Source organism: Passer montanus, unplaced genomic scaffold (assembly GCF_014805655.1).
Source record: "Passer montanus isolate IOZ18808 unplaced genomic scaffold, ASM1480565v1 scaffold49, whole genome shotgun sequence".
Taxonomy (NCBI): Eukaryota; Metazoa; Chordata; class Aves; order Passeriformes; family Passeridae; genus Passer; species Passer montanus.
Genome location: NW_024369818.1, coordinates 5,235,020 through 5,255,352, shown reverse-complemented (window position 1 = coordinate 5,255,352; position 20,333 = coordinate 5,235,020). Strand labels below are relative to the sequence as shown.

Sequence of the window (20,333 nt, the reverse complement as noted above, 5' to 3'; positions counted from 1 at the left end):
GCCGCGTCCCTCCTCCGGTCGCCGGGGCGACGCGCCTCCCCGCGGGGCGGGCCGGCGGTGACGCGGCGGAGGTGACGCGCGGGGCGGTGGTACCGGGGCGCTCGGCGCTGTCTCCTTGTCCCCATCACGGCTCCCGCTCGGCCCCCCCGCGCCGCCATGTCCGCGCCCGGCAGCGGCGGCGACTTCGGGAACCCGCTCAGGAAGTTCAAGCTCGTCTTCCTGGGCGAGCAGAGCGGTGAGCGCCGGGTGGAACCGGGCGGGGCGGGGGCAGCGCCCGGGGCCTTGCGGGGCCGTGCCCGGGGTGGGGGACGCGGGTCGGGGAGGGGCGGCCCGGCCTGAGGCCTCCGCGGGCGGGGCCTGGGGCTGCGTTCCCGGCCCTTCCCGTCGGCCGGGGCTCCATTCCCGGCCCTTCCCGTCGGCTGGGATCCCCGTTCCCGGCCCTTCCCCTCGGCCGGGGCTCCGTTCCGCCCTCCCGGGCCCGCAGTGCGCCCGCAGCCCGTGAGGGGAGGCGGCCCCAGGGCTGCGCTGCCCCCTTGGCCGCGGCCTCCCTCCCTCCCTTCCTCGCTCTCTCGCGGCCGCGGGGGTTTTGTTTTGCCTCAAATGGCCTCCCTTTTGCGCCCCTTCCCGGCAGTGGGTGGGTGAGGTGTGCGTTTTCCCTGGAACCGTGGTGTTTTGGCGCTGGGAGTGCCCAAGGCCCGCTGGACAGGGCTGGGAGCCGCCTGGGCTGTGCGAGGTGTCCCTGCCCACGGCACGGGTGGCGCTGGATGAGCTTTGAGGTCCCTTCAACCCAAACCATCGTGGGGTTCTTGCTCCTCACCTTCTCCTCGAGCCTGGAACTGGAGGTCGTGGAGGGATTTCCAGAAGTTTTCTGATTTCACAGCCTTTCCTGTGCAGGATTGACATTGCTGCTGACAGACATTTGTCTAATCTGTTTTTAACCCTCTCCAATGTTCGTAATTTCACAACCTTTTTAGGCAATTTATTCCTCTTTCCTCTTCTATCCATGTCCTTTGAATTTTTCTTGGCTTCCTCCAGCTTCCTGAGCCAGAATTGGAGCTTTATCTTTGTTTTTCACTTCTTATCAGTTCTGCACCTTGTCTCGATGATATTTGGAGATGTAAATTTAAAGTTTTGAGGCAAACCACCAGAGTTTGCTCTGTATCTAAAATCTTGTTACAAAGGAAGGATGGGAGTGTGGAATATTGCTTTTCCACGCAGCCAGAGGCAGCAGAACAGCATCTGGGATATCACCTGCTTTGTTTTGATGTTTATGCCCCAGACTTGGGGATTACATAAGGAGCAGAGCAGGGTAACAAAGCAGATTTATTGCTTGCCCAAAGCAAACAAGCGGCTCTTTGTTATCAACACACCTGATTTGAGGGCCAGGTCATCTCCATGATTAAGTTTGGACCTGCAGAGATTGATCTGCCTCTGTCATTTTGGGACTGAGATTTCCAGCTGGCTGTTTCCCAGGAAGGTGTAGCTGGAATGGCCTGAGATTGGCAGCTGCTGTCACATCAGTGCCACTCCCAAAGCAGTGCTATTTTCCCCCCCCACCCCCAGTGCTGCTTGAAAGTAATTTTTCTCTTCTCTTGTAGTTGGGAAGACCTCCCTGATCACCAGGTTTATGTATGACAGTTTTGACAATACTTACCAGGTATGTGATAGTATTTATTTGCTTTTTTAAAATATATTTATATTAATGAATCCATGCCCTGCTGTTCAAATGGATGCCTGGGAGCCCATTTCTCCATGAGATGTCAGTTCAAGATCAGATAATCAGGTTAAAATGTGCTGTAAAATGGTAAATCAAAGCATCCAGTGTGATGTCAGGAAGTGCTGTGTCCAGACAGGGAACAAGGTTTAGATCCCCTTTGGATGTGGGATAGATCCTGTGAGAAGCCTTGAGGAAAATGGGGAGAAGTTGTTTTATGGTCAGGATTTCTGGTGCTGGATATGAGAGCCTCAGGAAATGGAGAATGAATAAAAACCCAACATATTCTGACATTCTCAGTCTCTGTTATCTTTAGAGCTTCCATTTCAGTCAGGATAGTTGAGTCTGGAGTGTGTAGATGGATCTGCCAGAAGTCAGCTTGGTATATTCTGTCTCTCAATTTTTTTATTACTATTTTTTGACTGAAGGACTAAAGATAGGAAAAGCCAGGGAAGTCTTGGCAGGCAAAGAGGGGGGTGGGGATGAAGAGGCTGCAGATGAAAAGCAGAAGATGTGTAAGAGGCCTGAAGGTTTGGGGAAGAATTAATGGCATCAAAGGCACTCAGAAGTATTTCATGGGAATATCAAATATCTGTAAAGAAGGTGAGATTAGGGTTTTATCTTTTAATTCAGCCTGGAAGAGTTACTGGGTTAGATTGGGGTGATTTGAAGTTGAGGACAAGTCACTGAAAACTGGATTCTCTTGTGCTTCCTGTGCTTTTTCTTCTCCTGTGCTTCCTTTCTTTTCCTGACTCTTGTAAGATGCTCTCATAGATGTATTTATTGTTTGTTGTAGTTGTTATAAGCCATGGCCTGGTTGGAAAATAGACCTCCCAGAAATAAATTCTCCCTCCCAAAACTGACTGTGTTGCTCTTTACAATTGTCCAGTGGTACACATTCACCTGTGAGTGTTAAGAGTGGGGATAATGTGCCTAAAACTCTCAAATCTGGTACATCAGGAGCTCTCTCCTTTTTCCTGCAGTTCTGATGAGCTGGGACAGTCCTTGATTGGAGTGCCTGGGAGTGCACCTAACTTAGTGCATTATTTTAAATGCCTTTGTGCTGGAATTGCTCTGGCAGTGGGAATGGGAGTGGATGCAGACCTGCCTGGGAAATGAAGCTGCTGAATGTCACTGGAAGAGAAGCACATTCTGAAGTGGAAAGGCCTGGATAAACATGGCTTTTTAGCTTTCAGCTGCCCATATTTTATAGATCTCATTTGTTCTACCTTTTGGGTATTTCTAACAAGATAACTCTTACCAGATTGAATTGGGGCAGGCCAAAAGGAGCTGCCAGCTCAGATACAATCTGTGTGGAGATACAGGAATGTCTGAGGTTAAAATCCAGACTCAGAGGCCCTTGTGCAGCTGAGAAGTGTTGAGGAATGCTGTGAAATGCAGCTGCTGCAGATCCCCAGATTGCTTTGTTTTTGTCACTTCAGTTGAAGGCGATTGAAGGCAAATCACTTCACCAGCTTCATAGCAAGTTTGTGAGCATCTCTGAGAGTTTGTGCAGCAAGGGGATGCTGGGAGGCAAGTCACAGCTCCTAATGCTTCTCCTCTTTCCAGGCAACCATTGGAATTGATTTCCTGTCCAAAACCATGTACCTGGAGGACCGCACGGTGAGTGGGGCAGGGCTGGGAGGGCTCTTTCCCCTGACCCTTCCCCAGCAGCTGCTGGAATCCCCCAGCAGCCTCCAGAGAACCAGCCTTGGCTGAGCCCCATCACTGGTACAAGATCTGATTCCTCCATCAGGAAGTCAGAATCTTCCATGGAAAACTGGGGCCGGCTAATGGCCACATCCCACATTTTCCTGGGATGCTGCCTCTTGTGTGGACCTGCTTTAGGTGCAGGTTGCTCCCTGAATTTGCAGCTCTGCCTCTGGGATTGGCAGGATGAAAAGGGCTGAGCAGACCTCAGGTACCACAGAATATTCTGAGCTGGAAAGGACCCACGTGGCTGGTGCAGTGCAGCTCCTGAAGCCAATAAAAAGCCAAAGAGTTGGTGTTCCAAATCTTGAAGTCTTTCATTATTAGACCTCGTTCCTCCTCCTAAGAAGTTCTTGTGGTAACACAGCTCTGACCTATTGCAGTAAAGCAATTTGGGATTTAGCCTGCATGAGATTCCTGTTTGCACAGAGACCTCTCACTCCCTTCTCCTGGACTTCCTTTCAGTATTTGTGGGTTTGCTCGTGTTTTGCCAGTATTTGCCTTTTTCCCATTTTACTGCTGTGTGAGGAGTGTGACAGAGCTGGGGGGGCAGGGAACACTCCTGTGTGGAGCTTTGGGCCTGCTGCTTCCAAAGAAGTCTCTTCCCATTGTGTGTGCTGAATTTCCTGAGAATTCCTCTGCCATTTTAGCAATGATTCCCTCTTAGAAAAGCCCTTCCTTAACCTTTGTTTAAGACAAGGATCCTGGGAATGCTGCTGGACACCTGTGGATGCCTGTGTGCTGTTGTAGCGATGTGAGTTTCTCATGGCTGTGTAAGTCAGGATGTCATTCACCTGCTGCTCTGCTAGCCAAAAAATCCCATTTTCCTCCCAGTGTTGGAATGCTGTGAGCTTTCCTGGTTATGTAAGTGGTACACAGAGCCCATAAAGCCTGTTCAGATAACAGAGGTGTGGAGTGTAGATAAGAGGAGGAAGAAATACAAGCAAACAAGCTGAGAAAATTCAGGCACTGGAATAGTTTCTCAGATGTGGTTAATGCTGGATTTTGCAATAGGCTTTGATTTCTGGGCTGGAAATGAGGCATGCTGAGCCTCCAGCTGGGATGTGTGCTTTGGTGGATTTGATATGGCCTTGCAGCAAAAGCCAGCAGAAGGAATCCTCATCCCTGGAAGCGTCCAAGGCCGGGTTGGACAGGGCTTGGAGCAAGCTGGGGTGGTGGAAGGTGTCCCTGCCATGGCAGGGGTGCAATGAGATGAGCTTTAAGATCCCATCCAACCCAAACCATTCTGGGGTTCCATGAAATACATGTGGAATTTGGCTCTTTAAAACCATCTCCTGTGTGACATTCCCAGATTGGGATGTGTGGCACTACATGAGCTGGAGCCACCTGAAGCCCCATCCTCAGTCCTGGCTGTCAGGAGCCACATCCATGTGCCAGTTCCCCTCATTCCTGACAGACTGAGCAGTTCTCCTTCTCTGTGTGTCCATATCCTCCCAGCCTTGTTGGATTGCAGTGCAGGAGAAGCCAGCCTGCAGGGTGGTTGCTCCTGGGGGTTCCACCAGCTCTGGTTTTCCAGTGGGATCATCCAGGCTGGGATGAGGTGATCCTTGGGGCCAGGAGTCCCACATCTGGCCAGCTGCTTGTGTGGCTGTTCTGGCAGGATCCCTGAGGCCTGGCTGTGCATTTCCCTTGTTAGCTGGTGCCATGAGGAGGGATCTAGGGCTTTCCCAGTTTCTGGTGTTGGAATGTGTGAGATATTCCTGGGTGTGTGGAGGGAGGGATGTTCCCAGAGCTCGGGAAGTGTCGCTGCCTCTCTTCACATTTCTGTTCCATTTGAACTTTCCTTTTGTTGCCTTAGTTTTGCTTTGCAACTTATTTTTATTTGTTTATTTATTTTGATTTCACTTGAGTTTTGGTTTTGTTCTCCATTTTCCTGCTGTTCCCCTTCCCCTTCCCCTGCACTTTTCCATTTCCCAGATGAGGCTGCAGCTGTGGGACACAGCCGGCCAGGAGAGGTTCCTCATTCCCAGCTCCATCCGTGACTCTGCTGTGGCTCTCATTGTCTTTGGCATCACAAGTAGGTATCGAGCCCAGGCTCTGCAGGGACCTTGCTTTTAACACATATCTTGCTCTGGAAGTGGTGGTGGTACCCAAAAAGAGCTAAAATAGCCCATCAGCCAGCTGTGGGTGTTGGCAGGGATTGGGAGTTCCTGTGTCTGTGCTGGTTGTTGGTAGTCTTTGGAAAGCTTTATTGTTTTTCTGTTTTGAATTATTTTTTTTTTATTTTTCTAACTTCAAAATGATTTTTCTTTTTCATTTCTGGGTAAGGAGAGAGGTTATACAAGTAGCAGCTTCAGGTGCCAAAGCAAAGGAACATTGTCAGAGTAGGTAAAACAAAACAGGACCCTTTTAAACAGAAGCTGTGGAATGACTTAAGAGGATTCAAGATTCCCATTTTGTTAGAAAAGAGACCTGGAGACTCACAAGAGCTTTTGAAAGAGGAGAGATGGAACAACCACAATTTCTAAAGAACAAACAAGCTTAGAGGGAAATTCTCTGTAACTTGACATGAATGTTTTAATGCAAGATAGGAAGTTATGAAGAGAATTATTTCATTGTAACTCCTTGTTATTGATTCCACTTGATCTGGTGGGGGTTTTGTTAATCTACAGTATCTGGATTTATATAAATTCCAGTAAAGAAAACAGCACAGGTGGAAAAGCTCTGGCCCAGCTTTATTCTGTTACAAACAAGTATAGAGTGAGGACCAGGCATTTGTTTTGCTCTGCTAGGCTGAAGTGCTTAACAAATAATAGGCAGTGATTTATCCTCACTTTTCAGGGCAAATAATTTCTTGGTATTTCTCCCAGAGAAGTCCTGGGGAATTCCTGGTTTGGTGCAAATGATGTCAGACTGGCCTGTTTGGGGAGCACAGAGTTGTGCAGGTGGTGGCCTGTGCTGAGGCAGCTGGGCAGGATGCACAGCTTGCCATCATTTTTCCCACTGTGCAGGTACAGGATGCTGTTTATCCAAGCAGCTGGAAATATTTTGCCAGTCCAGGCTGTTCTTGACAGCTCCCAGCCATGTCAGAAGAAATTAAGTGACAGCTGATCTCATAATTCTTCAGTAACAGGCTGATGTTTGCAGATAATTTCATTTTTTCACAGTTCTTAGGGACTGAGAGGTTTAAAGTTTTCTTGTGTGGCAGAAGGGACATGCTCAGGTACTTCTGGGGGCACAATGAAATCGTTTAGTTATTGTTGATGTGCTGGACATCCCAAAATGCAGGTGGAGAGATCCATGAGGGGAGTCCATACTCAGCTCAGGCCCTTCCTGAAGGTTGTTCCTAAGGGGAGCTGGGCTCATTCCTGGTGTCCCACAGTGGTTATTTGTATTTTCCCTTCTAAAATGGGTGTACACAAACCTGGACTTGTAGAAATGCAGCACACCTGGGTCACTTCAGGGGTGTCTGTGTGGTACCTGCTCACTGGAGACCTTCCCTCAAATTACTTTACCCTGCACAAATTACAAATTAAACAAATTTATAAAATTAAATAAATTTAACAAATTAAACAAATTACCTGGGCCAGCTGTGTGGTGCTTCCTGCAGTTGCCTTTTGCTGTGAGTCTGAAGGTTTGGGTGGTTCAGTCTCCACCTGGGTGAATGTTCATGGGCAATATTCCAGTGTGACAGCACTGTCCAGGGAGGGTGTGGAAGCTTGGGAAGTCCAGGAGCTGTTGGGATCAGCCTGATCTTCCTTCCAGCTCTGCTGTGACACTGCCCAGGTGCTCCCACTTTGTCACCTTGAGTTTCCTGGCATAGAGAAGAGCCCTGACTTCTGCTTCTGTAATCAAGTCTGCCGTCAAAATGAAGCAAGAGCTAATTGCTTTAACTATAAACCCTAATCTTCCCTAAGCCCCAGGGCATCAGCTCGACATTCCCTGATGGAGATAAGATGTTGTTTTGAATCTGACTGCAGGCCTGTGCTCTATCAGCTTCTCTTCCTCTTCTAAACAAGCTGCTCCTGAAGAAGCTGCTCTTTCCTTGATGAGTTGCTTCATTAAACAGTGCTCTGCCTCCCTGCTGGGATTATTTGTGGCTGTAAACTGGGAGCCAGTGGGTGCCTCCAGAAAACTGTTGGGAAGGAGGAGCAATCCTGTTTTTAGAGACTGTGGGGTAAAGGAAAAGGACTTCCAGTGTGGAAAGCTTTTTCTTTGGAGTGTTTGGGGAGTTTTTGAGCAGTGCTGGTTCAGCCAGACCATGGAGCTGTCATATATAATAATATATAATATATAATTGTAACAGTTTGTGCTTGGGGTCAAGCTCTTCCAGGATTTTTGTGACTCCTGTGCTGCTCTGGAGGGCAGAACCCAGTGCCCTTAGCACCACCTGAACCCTGTAGTGTGTAACACTTGCTTTCATTTCTGCTGCAATTTAAGTTGTCATTGCTTCCATATCACATGAAAATCCCCACTGCCATCACATGGATGCTCCATGCTGGATGTTGTTTTCCTGCCTGGTGTCTGTCCTGGGGGAACTGCCCCAAAAGCTTTGATCACAGATGCTCCAGGCTATGAGTCCTGTGGAGATCCCATCCATAATCCTGGGAGATCAGTGCTGTACTGTTGGCTACCCCCAGTAATGAGGTGGGAGCCAAATCCTAGAGATGTTTGGGAGTAGCAGGGCAAGCACAGGAGGGAATTTTAGCACTTTATACACAAATCCAGGAAACATCTCTGCTGGGGTTGGATTTGGGGCGAGATGCCAAGCTCACCTCAGCTGCTGCAGTGGGGTGTGGAAGTCGCCTTTTCCCTAAAGGGTTTTCCTGCTGCTGCAGCTGGGTGTGGAAGTGGCCTTGTCCCTAAAGGGTTTTCCTGCTCTCTCTCCCCTCCGTGTGGGCCGGGCTGGCCCCAGCAGGTGCGGCTGCAGCTCTGGGACACGGCGGGGCAGGAGCGGTTCCGCAGCCTCATCCCCAGCTACATCCGCGACTCCACCATCGCCGTCGTGGTCTATGACATCACAAGTGAGTGGGGCCTGCTGGCAGCTCAGGGCACTGCTGCTCTGCTGAGTCCTTGGTAGAAACACCCCACACGAGCAGAACTGAGAAGTTACAACCACAAGTTCTGCAAAAATATCATTAAAATCAAAATGTTTTCACCCCTTCCTTGTCTTTCCGTCCGGGTGGGAAATACTTGATGTGGGGTGGGGAGGTTTGGAGAAGCACCTGAGTACAAGTGAAGCGTTTTCCCTGTCATAAAGGAGTTTTCTCCTCAGCTTTGCCATTTCATTCTTCCCTGCAGACTTGAATTCTTTCCAGCAGACCTCCAAGTGGATCGATGACGTCAGGACAGAGCGAGGCAGTGATGTCATCATCATGTTGGTGGGGAACAAAACCGACCTGGCAGACAAGAGGTAACGGGGACACTGGGCCCTGCTGCCCTGCCCAGAGCCACCAGGGACTGGGGCCAGTCTGGCCTTAAAACAAGGCTTAGTTTTAAACATAACATTGTTTGCTTGTTGGGAAATTCTTATTTCTGGTTTCAGCAAAAGTTATTCCCTTTGCTGTCCAACAAATGGTTTAAAACAAACCCACCTGAATAGATTGCTTAAGTGGCTCTGCACCATTATCTCAGTAGGGTATTTTGTCTGATTTTTCCTTTTCACACTGAGGTGAAGGCTAAAAGCAAGGAAATCAGCTGATTTTCACTGTTTTCCACTAATTTCTCTCACTCTCTCTGCACATGCAGCTGGAAGTTCATGGCACAATTTCTCCTCATTAAGAAGCAGCCCAAACTTTTGTAGGATTGATCTGAAACTCTCTGAGTATAAATTTCATGTCATACATAACACACACTGAGCTTGTGAATGTGTGAAAGGAAACCAAATCAGCAAAACCCAAACTTCCCCCAAAGAGAGTCCCAAGAATTTGATTAGACTCCTAAAATGACACAAATAAATGTTTTGGGAGGTGCCATAAAGCAATTTACTTTAAAATTCTTAATTTTACAGCAGATCAATCAAAATAACCAATGTAGTGGGCTCTTAGAAGAGCACAGGCTTTACTTTGTGTTCCTATCTCAAATCCTTTGGATTGTTGATTTAGCAATGATTTTGGTGAATATTTTCAGAGATTTTTGTTCCTTAGGAAGGTATGAGGAGCAGTTTAGATAAGGGAAAGTTTTTATTTTAATGGGTGATACCAGAAATTGGCACAGGGAAGGTGGAGTGAACCAGGCAATTCCAGCCCTCACATATCCCAGAAATGTGGGCTTTGGGTGTCAGGGGATGTGTGAGGGCTTGAAGCCACAGGGGGATTTTGGTCTGATGCAAAGAAAATCACCTCAGGAAGGCAGAACTGGGAAACACCTGGATCTTACAGCAAAACAAAGCCTTAAAAAGTCAAGTTCTTGTACTTTGGCTGTTCACAAGATTTTCCTGATCAAAGGAGAACAATTTATAGATGAAATTAATGTTTTTTTCAGCAAAATCTTGGCTTTTTTTTTCTATCAGTTTACTTTGTTCTTGGGATGATGAGCAGAGTGATCTGAGTGTTCCATTGTGGGACATTCCCACATTTTTAGTTCTAACCCCTGCTTTGCTCACTCCTGCAGTTACACATCCCTTCAGGATGTGTTGTGATGTGGATTTTCTCCTGTCATTCTGGTGGTTTTATGTCCCAACATCCCCAGCATCCCTGGCTGTTTGTCCTGCAGGTTTTTAGTTTTCATGCCCAGCAGGGAAAGCAGGGATAATTCCATCTGGCTTTTCCCACTTCACTGGGAAGCCTTTTGAGGTGTCCCATGCCTTGCACTTGGGAAATATTCCTTAATCTTGGTGCTGAGACCTTGAGGAATACAATGGAAACACAGTTCATTTTGCTTAAGAATTCCATGTGTGATGAATTCATGATCTGTCCCTGAAATCGTTCACAAAAGCAAAATCCAAGATGCTGTCCCGGAGCCAGCTCTGGATTTTGACCACTGAGCCTCTCCCATCCCCTCCTGGGAGCTGGGAATAGCTGCAGCTCCCTCACAGAACAACCTGGCATTTCTAATTCCTCTCAAAATCCAGTTTCATGTGAAACTAGAAAGGCCAGGGGAATCATTTCAGCCTTGGAGTATTTCCTGATGGTGCACAACAGCTGGCCTGGCACTGCTGGAAGAATTAAAAATACCAGAAAATTGTTTGAAGCAGCTACAGCTGAAGTTCATGCAGCACTGGAAATTCTTATTTTGGCAGCTGAACGTGACAGTAGTCCTGGTGTGGGCTGGGATTTGGAATGATGGGGAAGGGAATATCCAGGTGTCAGTAACAGGAGCTGCCTTGCCTTTCTTTTCAAAGGACCTTGGGGTTGGGTGAGGCTGGAATTCTGGGCCTGCAGAGGCTGGACAAAGCCACCTTTGGTGTCACAAAGGTGACAGGTTTTTTTGTTGAGGGAGAATACAGGGAAGCCATTCATCCTCTGATAAAAACCAGGGATGAGGCAAGTTCTGAGGCCAAAAAGCAGCACTAAAAATAGCCCTGTTCCTGTTCAGTGCAGCCTGGTAAGCTTTTCATTCCACTCAGTGTTGCTTCAGTTGGCTGGGGGTTTTTTGTTGTTTTTTTCTTTTTCCCTGCAGTTTTCTTTCTCTCATTTTTGGACTCTTTTGCTCTTGTTTGGTTTTTCTGCTCTGTGATTTGTTCTCATTACTGGAGACAGGTTTCTGTAGAGGAGGGTGAGGGAGAAGCCCAGGAGCTGAATGTGCTGTGTGTTGAAAGCAGTGCTAAAGCAGGACTTAATGGGACACAGAGGGGCAATTCCAGGTGCTTGTCCCCAAGCTGCTGCACTGTCCCTGCTGCTGGAGCCTTTCTGGAATCTTTGTGTCACCTCACAACATTCCCTCTTAGATTTGGGAAACTCCAAATGTGGGCAATTTTCCTTGCCTGGAATGCTGTGGATGAGGCTCAGATGTTCTGCTCAGGCTCCATCCTGTGCTGCTCATCTGCCACAGCTCCAGGGCTTCCCTGAGGTGGTTTCACTCCCAGCTGGAAGACCTGGGGGTGCTGAAGCCTCCAGGCTCCTGAGGTGGGCTGTACCCTCTTGGATGAGGAGCAGCAGCTCACTCCAGCCATCTCTAACTCTTCTTTCTGTTTTTGTGTCTCTTTTCCACCTTTGTGCAGGCAAATCACCACAGAGGAAGGGGAACAGAGAGCCAAAGAGCTGAATGTGATGTTCATTGAGACCAGTGCAAAGACTGGCTACAATGTGAAACAGGTACATCCAGCCTGTGTTCCCAGGCAGGGATCTCACTGCTCTGGGGCTGCTCCAGGGTGGATTTTAATCCTGCAGGAATTTCCTCATCTTCAATGCCAGCCCCTGAGATGTTTCTGGGTTTGTGTAGTGCAAGCTCCTTTCCTGTTGAGTCAATGATTCCCTGCCAAAGCTAAACCTTGAAACAAAGGAGGATTCACTCCAGAATGTGCTGAGGGATGGGAAAGGGGAAAAAAATCATTGTTTTGTGCAGCCAGTCAGCTGGAATTTGGTTTGGTTTGGTTCACAGTCAATGCACTGTTTGCTGAAATCACTGCTGACATCAGTGGGGAGAATTGTTTCTGCTGATGCACTGGAGTAGAAGTTCCTCCTTCTGTTTGCCAGCCAGAGAATCTTGAAATATTTTAGAGGAATTGAGGTTGGAAGGGATCTCTGGAAATCATCCCTTCCAGCCCTCCTGCTCAGAGCAGGCTGCCCAGAGCTGACTCCAGGGGCCAGTGTTTGATCAACCAAACAGCAAAATAACCTTTAAATTTTTGTTTTAAGCAGAATTTCTCAGATTTCTGCTTGTGCCCTTTGCCTCTTACTTGTGATTCCTCCACTGGTTCAGGGATTGTTCTGGATATGACAGAGCTTGGAATAAGGAGCTGTGGGCTCTGGAGGAAATTGGGAAACATCCTCAGGGGTTTGCTGCACACCAGCAGCTTGGTACAACCCCACAGTGGGGTTGGGAGGCTTTTGGGCTCAGTTTTTGTGGCTGTTTTGGATTGAACCCACTTCAGTGGTGCATTTTGACTCCTGTTGCCTGCTTTGCCCAGCGGGTGTTCGTGAGGAGAGCTGGGATTTGAAGGCTGCAAACCCCAGCACCTCCCTGGGACCTTGGTTTTGCAAGGAACACCCTTTGGGGTGGCTGAGGAGGGAAATCAGAGCAACAGGAATTGCTCTGGGGTTTGATGCAGCAGAGTTCAGCAGCCTGGCAATGTCTGCACTGTGTGAGGGCAGCAGGGAGAGCTCCAGACGTTGGCTGAGGATGGTGCAAACCCATTTTCCAGGTTTTCTGGGGATAGCATTGCCCTTCCCAGTGTAAGTGCAGCTCCCTGGAACCAGCAGTTCTGCTGAGGAATGGCTCTTTGGCAGCAGGACTGATCTGAAGGGCTGGGCTCTAAAAGCTCTGTTCTTCCACAGAGGAATATTCAGTGCCAGCTGAGTGATCAGGAATCCACAGATGTGCACCCTGTGTGCACAAGCAGAGGCTGAGCATGGTAAATGATGTTTAGTAAGTGCAGGAGGGAATTCCATAAATCCCTGGAAGAATGTTACTAATTAATTCCACGTTGTCTTCATGCAGGAACAGGTAAAATAAAACTGGTTTTTTGTAGGCATTGAATAAGTTCTTTAATATAAGTTCTTTAAAACCTGTTAAATTTCCTCCATACAATTCTCATGGCATTTTTGATCACTGCTCTGCCTGCTAAAGCACCCACTTAAGGAGTTTGTACAACTCAGGCTCAGAGTCCTGCTGTAAAACAGTGTTTCTAACAGGAATTTGTTTCTGACAATGCCTGAGCTTCTCTCTTGCTGCTTCCCAGCTTTTCCGCCGTGTGGCTGCTGCCTTACCTGGGATGGACAGCACACCAGAGAAGAGCAAAGAAGACAGTATCCTTGTTTGCCATGGAATTATCTGGTGTTAAATTTGGCTTACTGACTTTCTCTGGCACATTGTGGGGACGAGCCTTGCTGGGGTTTGCAGGGGTGTGGCTGAAGCAGGGCACGGAGCTGTTGGGGTGTGAGCAGAGGGATGGAGCAGCTCTGCCATGAGGAAAGGTTGGGACAATTGGGATTGTTCAGGCTGGAGAAGAGCAGCTTTGGGGTGACCTAATTTGGACCTGAAGAAGCCAAAAAGAAAAATGGAAAGGGAATATTTACAATGGCTTGGGGTGACAGGACAAGGGGGAATGGCTTCCCACTGCCACAGAGCAGAGTTAGATGGGATATTGGGAAGGAGTCCTTCCCTGTGAGGGTGGGGAGGCCCTGGCAGATTACCCAGAGAAGCTGTGGCTGCCCTGGATCCTGGAAGTGTCCAAGGCCAGGTTGGGGGGGGGCTTGGAGCAGCCTGGGATTGTGGAAGGTGTCCCTGGGACAGTGGAAGGTGTCCCTGCGCATAGCAGGGGTGGCACTGAGTGATCTTTAAGGTCCCCTTCTAACCCAAAACACCTTGGGATTGTATGACCCTGTTTGTAGACCAGATATAAATGGCCAGAAGTTTTACTTCTCCACTTGAACTGAGGAATTTCTACAGCTTTAGAGCACCAGAGCTTATTACTCTTTTTGTCCATCCTCTGAAAGGTCTCACCACGTGCCTGCCTTTGCCTGTGTGGGCAGGCCACGGAGAGACCCCAAACAACCCTTCCAGATCCTGTCCTGGGTGATTCCTTGACTGTCCCTGCAGTGATTGACATCAAACTAGAGAAGCCCCCCGAGCAGCCAGTGACGGAGAGCGGCTGCTCCTGCTAACAGCCCCAGGCGCACGGGCTCGGGAGAACATCGTGCTCATCGCCCCCCGGGGCTGCCAAACCATCCCCAAGCGAGCAAATGAACCCCTGGGTGCTGGTGGGGAGCAGCCCTGGCCGCCCCTCTCACTGCATGGTTTGAGCCCTGAGTGCAGAATGAGTGTCCTGTCTTTTTGAGTTTATTTTTTTATGTTGTTGCACTTTGGCACCGCGGTGCCCTTCACACTCTCTCTCTCTCTCTCTTCCTCCCTTTCTCCCCCTGTTCCCACCTGGAGCCTCCCTGCTCAGATGTATCTTGTGAATGCCATGGAAAAGCTGCCGAGTTAGGGAAGACAAAAATGAAGCTTTTGGGGGGGTGGGTTTTCTGCCTTCCCTCCTGCCTTGCATCCTCCCCCTGCCTTCTCCAGCCCTCTGTCCTGCATCCCCACTTCCTCTGGTAAAAGGCTGCTCCTTAAACCAGTCACTTGGACTTGCCTTTTTGGACTCTGCAGGTTCCCAGGCTTTGCTTCCCACAGGGCACACACCCCGTGAGCTCCCTGGTTTCTCCTTTCTGTGGATGACCCTGGCTAACTCTCGCTCACCATTTCCCAGTTTTGCCCCTCGAGTCACACAGGCCCTGGGAAGCCCCAGACTCTGAGAGCTTTGGCCTTGTTGCTCCTGTTTGTGTGGCAGGGACATCCCAGAGCCTGCTGGAATCTCTTCCCATCCAGAGGATGTTGGTGAGTGTTGGCTGCACACGTGGGAGAGGACAAGGCTTTGCAGCCCGAGGCTGGGTGGAGAGAGATCCTCAGGGATTCTGGAAGCAAACAGTGACCTGGAATCCATCACTGCAGGGGCAATACCTGCCCTGGGAGTCATGGATGCTCCTCAGGCTCCTTCCCTGATCTCCATTCTCCTGCTCTTTGTCATGGGAGCTGCTTCATGCAGAGCAGGAGAGCACAGCAGAGAGAAGGGCAACATTCCACTCTCATTCCCAGGTTGCTGCTTGGTGCAATCATTCCCATTGCCTCTGCCCTTGGAGCAGAGCTCTGGGGTGGGACCAGCAGCCAATTCACTCCTGGGGGAGTTTGTACCTTTGCCAAAGCTGAGGGGAGCAGTGGCAGGGGATTCCTGTCACAGTGGGTGGAGGATTGGAGGATTGGATGCTGCTGAAGGGAATTCCGGTGTCACTCTGGGAACTGCCTCCTTTCCCCCAGCCCCTGGTTTTGAACTCATTCCTAGAGCTTTTCAGAGATTTCCTGGGGTTTTGGGTCCATACAAAGCTGGTTTGTCCGTTGGCAGAGAGGAGAATTCCTCTGTCCTTTCCCCCCCTGGCCTGTGTGACACAGAGCACGCTGTGGTGGGACAGTGACCACGCCAGGGGGGCCAGTGGCACTCCCTCCCCTCCCTTGGCAGCGTGTCCCTTGGTCCGTGTGTCACCTGAGGAGGGGAAGGGACAGCCCTGGCCTGGCAGCAGCTGACCGAGGTGCCCCGAGCCGCCTCCCTGGGGCGAGCAGGAGGAAGCTGGGGTGTGAGTCCCGTCCTGTCCCCGTTCCCTGTACATAGCCCGGTGGCAGTCGCTGGTGTCGGTGTCCGTGTCTGTAGAACAGGTGTTGCTGTCCCTCCTCACAGGCAGCTCTGCTGTCCCTTCGTGTTGTTTCACGGACCGGGGCGGGAGGGGGGAGACCCCAATTAGGGGCGGGGGGTAATTAGTGGAATCCAATAGTTCCCTTCCCACTGTTTTTCTGGATGTGTTCCTGCCGTGTGTCCGGCCCCGCTGTCTTGTAGCTGTAGCGAGTAAGTGTGACTGTAACTCTGAGTAAGGACTGTGTGACACAGCCACAGTGTATCACTAAATAAATAAAGTTATTTCACCAACACTGCGCTCTCCTGCTGCCACACCGGCCTGGGGGGAGAGGGGCTTGCTCCCAGGTGTGACATTCCTGTCCTGAGCAGGGATGGAGGAAGAGGAAGGATGGAGGAGAATGAGGAAGACAAGAAGAAATAGAGAAAGAGGAGGAGGAAGGATGGAGCAGGTGGCATGAAGAGGAGGAGGGTTAGAGGAGGAAGGATGAATGAGGAAAAAGGATGGGGGGAGGAGGAAGAACAGAAGTGGAGGAATGGAGAAGGAAGGACAGAGGAGGGAGGGAGAAAGGACTTTGCTGACGTTGTTGCAAAAGGTGGAATCTGTAACAATATTCACAGGAGGTCTCTTCTTTGCGTTTGATCTTTGTTACTTTCAAGCCTGCTCAGCAAAAAAGGAGATTTAATCCAAGAAATTGAATTGAGCAGCCAATGAGCTGGAAGTGATGTGCAGGTGTTGGAAGGACAGGTGACTTGTGGGTGGAATTGCTTCATTGAGGGTTAGGGCTGGACGTGCTTCAATCATCTCAGCCCTGGGGGAGGTTACCAAAGCTTGGGAAGAAGGATCCTTATTTTGGGATAACAACAGGACCTTGTGGATCCCAAGGTGACTCTGAATGGAGCCCACAGCTCCTGGAGCCCTCAGGTGAGCCCTGCCCTGCAACACACCTGGGACTGATCCTGCTCCTCCAGAAAGACCTGCAGGACTCTGCCAGTGCTGCTTCCCTGCAGCCTGAGCCCCTGGCAGTGCTCCCTTCATCCCTGCAAGTGTCCAAGGTCAGGTTGGACAGGGCTGGGAGCAACCAGGGACAGTGGGAGGTGTCCCTGCCCTCCCATCCAGGCACTGGATGATCCTTCCCACCCAAACCAGTCCATGATTTTATAAATTTGTGCCTCTCAGCCCAGTTTTGTGTCACTAAAACAATCCTGTGTTGCTGGAGCTGTTGTTTTCCCACCAGGAATCAGTAATTGCTCGAGTTCTGGAGGATGAAATGCACTCTGGTGGCCTTAATGCTTTGCTAATTAACATACCCCAAACATGAATGTGCCTTGGGAAAGAATCCACTCTTTCCAGTCAGCCAGGTCAGCAGGAAAACACCTGAGTCATTCCCTGGGAGGAGCTGCCCTGGGCAGGGGAGACCTTCCTGCAGCTCCTGCCAGGGAATGCTCTGAAGCAGGAGGGACAAATTCAACCTTGAAATTGGACCTGCAGCTCCTCCTTCCCTATGGGACACAGAGATTGTGGGAAACAGCTGATGCAAGAGGTCTTCCCTTTCCCAGAGTGTTGCAGGGGCTTCCAGGATGTTCCTTCTCCTGGTAGAAAAGCTAATTTTTAATTTGGAGTGAAAAATGTCTTTTCCAGTGTCTGTTCCCAGCCTGGCTCAGTGTCCTGCCCTGCTCCTGGAGTTGTGCTGGTGCCACCACAGCCACCATCCTGCCTTGCTCCTTCCCAGCAGTGCTGGGACACACTCCAGGGAATCAGGGGCTGATTTCCAGCAGAGTCAGTGGGAAAAGCCCCTGAAACAGCTGCAGATCCCAGATTTTCTCCTGCAGGCTGCAAAGGTGACTGGAGCTGAGCCTTGGCCCAGCATTTCCTTGGAATGGTGCTCATGGTGGGGACATCCCAACCTCCACAGACTCCTGAGTGGGAAGAAGCTGAATTCAGGCTGCTGTACTTGATTTATTGATTGATTTTACAGAAAAAGTGGAAAACACCACAAGGAAGAGAAGGTCAGAGCCAGGGCCGTCCTGAAGCCATTACAATGGGATCCCACCAGGCATTTCCCCCTGGATTTGCTGATAATTTCCTTGGTAATTCACATATCCAAACATCCCAGTCTTATATTGTCGGGGTTTTATCAGCAAAGAGGCACAAAGAGCCAGAGCTGTGCATGGACTGGGGCTGGATTTTACTCCTGGAGTTCCCAGCAACACAGAGCAGAGGTGGGACAGAGGAGAAGGGAAGAATTCCATGGCACAAGAGAGTAGAACAGGTGAATTTCCTGGAGGACAGTGCCTGTGCTCTGCTCAGGAATGCTCAAGAACCAGGGATTCAGGATCAAAGGATCCAGAACCAGCCCAGAACTCATTAATTTAAATCTTGCTAAACTCTGGATCCTGCTGGAGCAGCTGCCCCCCAGGACCCACTCCTCACCAGCTTCTCCCAACACCCATTCCCAGGAGCACAGCCTCAATCCCCACCCACCTTCCAGCCAAATGAGCCCCTTGGCATCTCCCCACGTGCAAAGAGCTGATCCTGGGCAGGCCAGGGGTGCCTCCAGGGAAAGCTGGAACGTGAGGAGTCATCTCAGACGTGGGGGAGAAGGAGTGGAGGGGTTTTGGCAGGAGGAAGCTCCCCGTTAGTGAACTGTCCGTTCCTTCTGCCGCTGGTAATCTGGGAGGGAGAAAATGGCCAGGGGAATCACCCAAACTGTTCAGGAAAACACACATTCCCGAGTGGAGGCAGTGTTTGAGACCCTCTGGCTTTAAGAGTGCACCCCCACCAGTCACTTCGAGTGATTTCAGGGCATTTAGAACAAAATGTTTGTTTGAAATTATTTGTTCAAAACCCCCTCTGCTCCTACTCCTTTTCTTCTTAATGGCCACTTTCCATTCTATAAAGAATCCTTGTTTGGCTTGACTTCTCCCTTTTTTCATCCCTTAAATCTTGGAAATTTATGGGTGCAGAAACTGGGAGTTAACCCAGTCCTTCCCTTCACTCACAACTCAAGCATCCTTAGGGAGGGATATCCACCATTTGCACTTGTGCCAGACCTCGTTCCTACGTTATTCAAGGATAATTAGCTGAAAGTCATGAGCTTTAAATTAACTTTTCCATTCCCAACCATCCCACTTTCCTGCTCTCCGAGTTTTCCTACATGAAGCCAGGCCTCATTATCCTGACGTGGTGCCTGATCCCAAATCAGTCAGTGACCTTGGGCTGCTAAACTGGGGTGGAATTCTCAGGGATTTATGGCAGTTTGCTCCCCAGGGAGCATCCCAGGCCTGGGCACTCACTGTAGGGGAAGTACCGGACGCGCATCGTGATCTCCCGCGCCGTCTTCAGGATCTCCACGGCCTGGAAAAGGAAGAAAGAACATTCCATGGGTTCTGTGCAGGGCTGAGAGGCTGCAAGGATGTGGATCCCCCATCCCAGCGCTCACCTTGCTGTGCTCAATGTCCTGGAAATCCACGTCGTTCACTGAGAGCACCTGGTCCCCCTCCTGCAGCCCGGCCCTGTGCGCATCCGAGTCGGGAATCACCTGGGAAGGGAGAGCAGGGATGGCAGCAGGGAATCCCCCACAGCTCCCCTCCCACACTGCCCCGGGAGCAGTTCCAGGGGCTGGGAGGAGAGCAGGGAGCGTGCAGGATGTTCTGAGGCAGCCAGAGCCCGCCTGGGGCTCAGCTGCTCCCGGCGGCACAGGCACAAGGACAGACACACCTTGGAGATGAAGATTCCCAGCTGCGAGGCTTTTCCTCCCCGGATGTTGAAGCCCAGCTGTGGGAAAAGCCAGCAGGGAAATGCAGTCACCAGGCCCCTTCCCTTGGCCCGGTTCTTTGCATTCCCCAGGACTCTTCTCCCTGTCCAGGGCCATTCCAGTTCCCCAGGGCTCTGCTCCCTGCTCTGCCTCCCGGAGGGATCCGAGGCCCGGCTGCTGCGGTGCTCAGCCAGGCAGCAGTGCCAGGTCCTCTCTCCCAATTCCTGCCCCCGGGAACACCTGAGGGCACCCGCTCCATCCTCCAGCTGCTCCACATCCCCAGGTACCACACTAGGAACAACCCTTCCCCTTGCCCACCGCGCTGGCATCCGCCACCCTGCCCGCCCCGCTCCTGTCACAGCAGTTCCCTGTGCCGGGACGCTGCCAGCCGGGAATACCGCCATCCCAGCGCCTTTTTTGTCAGGAAACGCTGCGGGAAGGCGACACCGCGCCCAGGCAGCGCCGCCCGCCTCACCTGCGCTCCGGGCGGCTTCTTGAGGACGATGGTGCGGGGCAGGAACTGCGTGAGCTCGTTGTTGTAGTCGGGGTGGTACACGCGCTGCGGGGGACGCGCGGCGGCTCAGCCGGGGCCGGGCCGGGCTCCCCCGCCCGGCGGGGCCCCGCCGCCCCCGCGCCGTGCCCCCGCTCCCCCCGTCCCGGGCTGACCTCGTGCGGCGGCACCCAGGCGGGCGGGCTCTCGTAGGGCGGCAGGAAAACCACCGGGAAGTCGTCGTAGGGCACCCGGCCCTCCATGCTGCCGCTGCGCCGCGCCCCGAGCGCGACGCACCGCGCTGCGATTGGCCGAGGCCCGCCGCGAGGCCCGCCCCGCGCCTGACGCACCCGCACGCGATTGGCCCCGCTCCGC

The 20,333-nt window shown here is 51.1% G+C and overlaps 2 protein-coding genes across 3 annotated transcripts; one reads left to right on the top strand and one right to left on the bottom strand.

Annotated features, from left to right (window-relative positions):
* Positions 1-46: 46 nt before the first annotated feature.
* Positions 47-16,006, top strand: RAB41 (RAB41, member RAS oncogene family). The gene is made up of 8 exons (XM_039722592.1): positions 47-235; positions 1,599-1,657; positions 3,284-3,337; positions 8,304-8,409; positions 8,687-8,798; positions 11,547-11,640; positions 13,227-13,293; positions 14,087-16,006. The coding sequence occupies exons 1-8, from the start codon at positions 157-159 to the stop codon at positions 14,149-14,151; spliced, it is 636 nt and encodes a 211-aa protein (XP_039578526.1). The 5' UTR covers positions 47-156; the 3' UTR covers positions 14,152-16,006.
* A 1,644-nt stretch (positions 16,007-17,650) lies between these two features.
* Positions 17,651-20,289, bottom strand: PDZD11 (PDZ domain containing 11). 2 transcript variants are annotated; one of them, XM_039722665.1, is made up of 6 exons: positions 20,135-20,289; positions 19,944-20,027; positions 19,432-19,488; positions 19,154-19,252; positions 19,008-19,068; positions 17,651-18,384 (listed from the first exon to the last, which is right to left on the bottom strand). In XM_039722665.1, exons 1-6 carry the CDS (start codon positions 20,219-20,221, stop codon positions 18,350-18,352), a joined length of 423 nt encoding a protein of 140 aa, XP_039578599.1. In that variant the 5' UTR covers positions 20,222-20,289; the 3' UTR covers positions 17,651-18,349. The 2 variants fall into 2 exon arrangements, with proteins under 2 accessions (XP_039578599.1, XP_039578600.1); XM_039722666.1 differs by lacking the exon at positions 19,432-19,488.
* Positions 20,290-20,333: the final 44 nt, after the last annotated feature.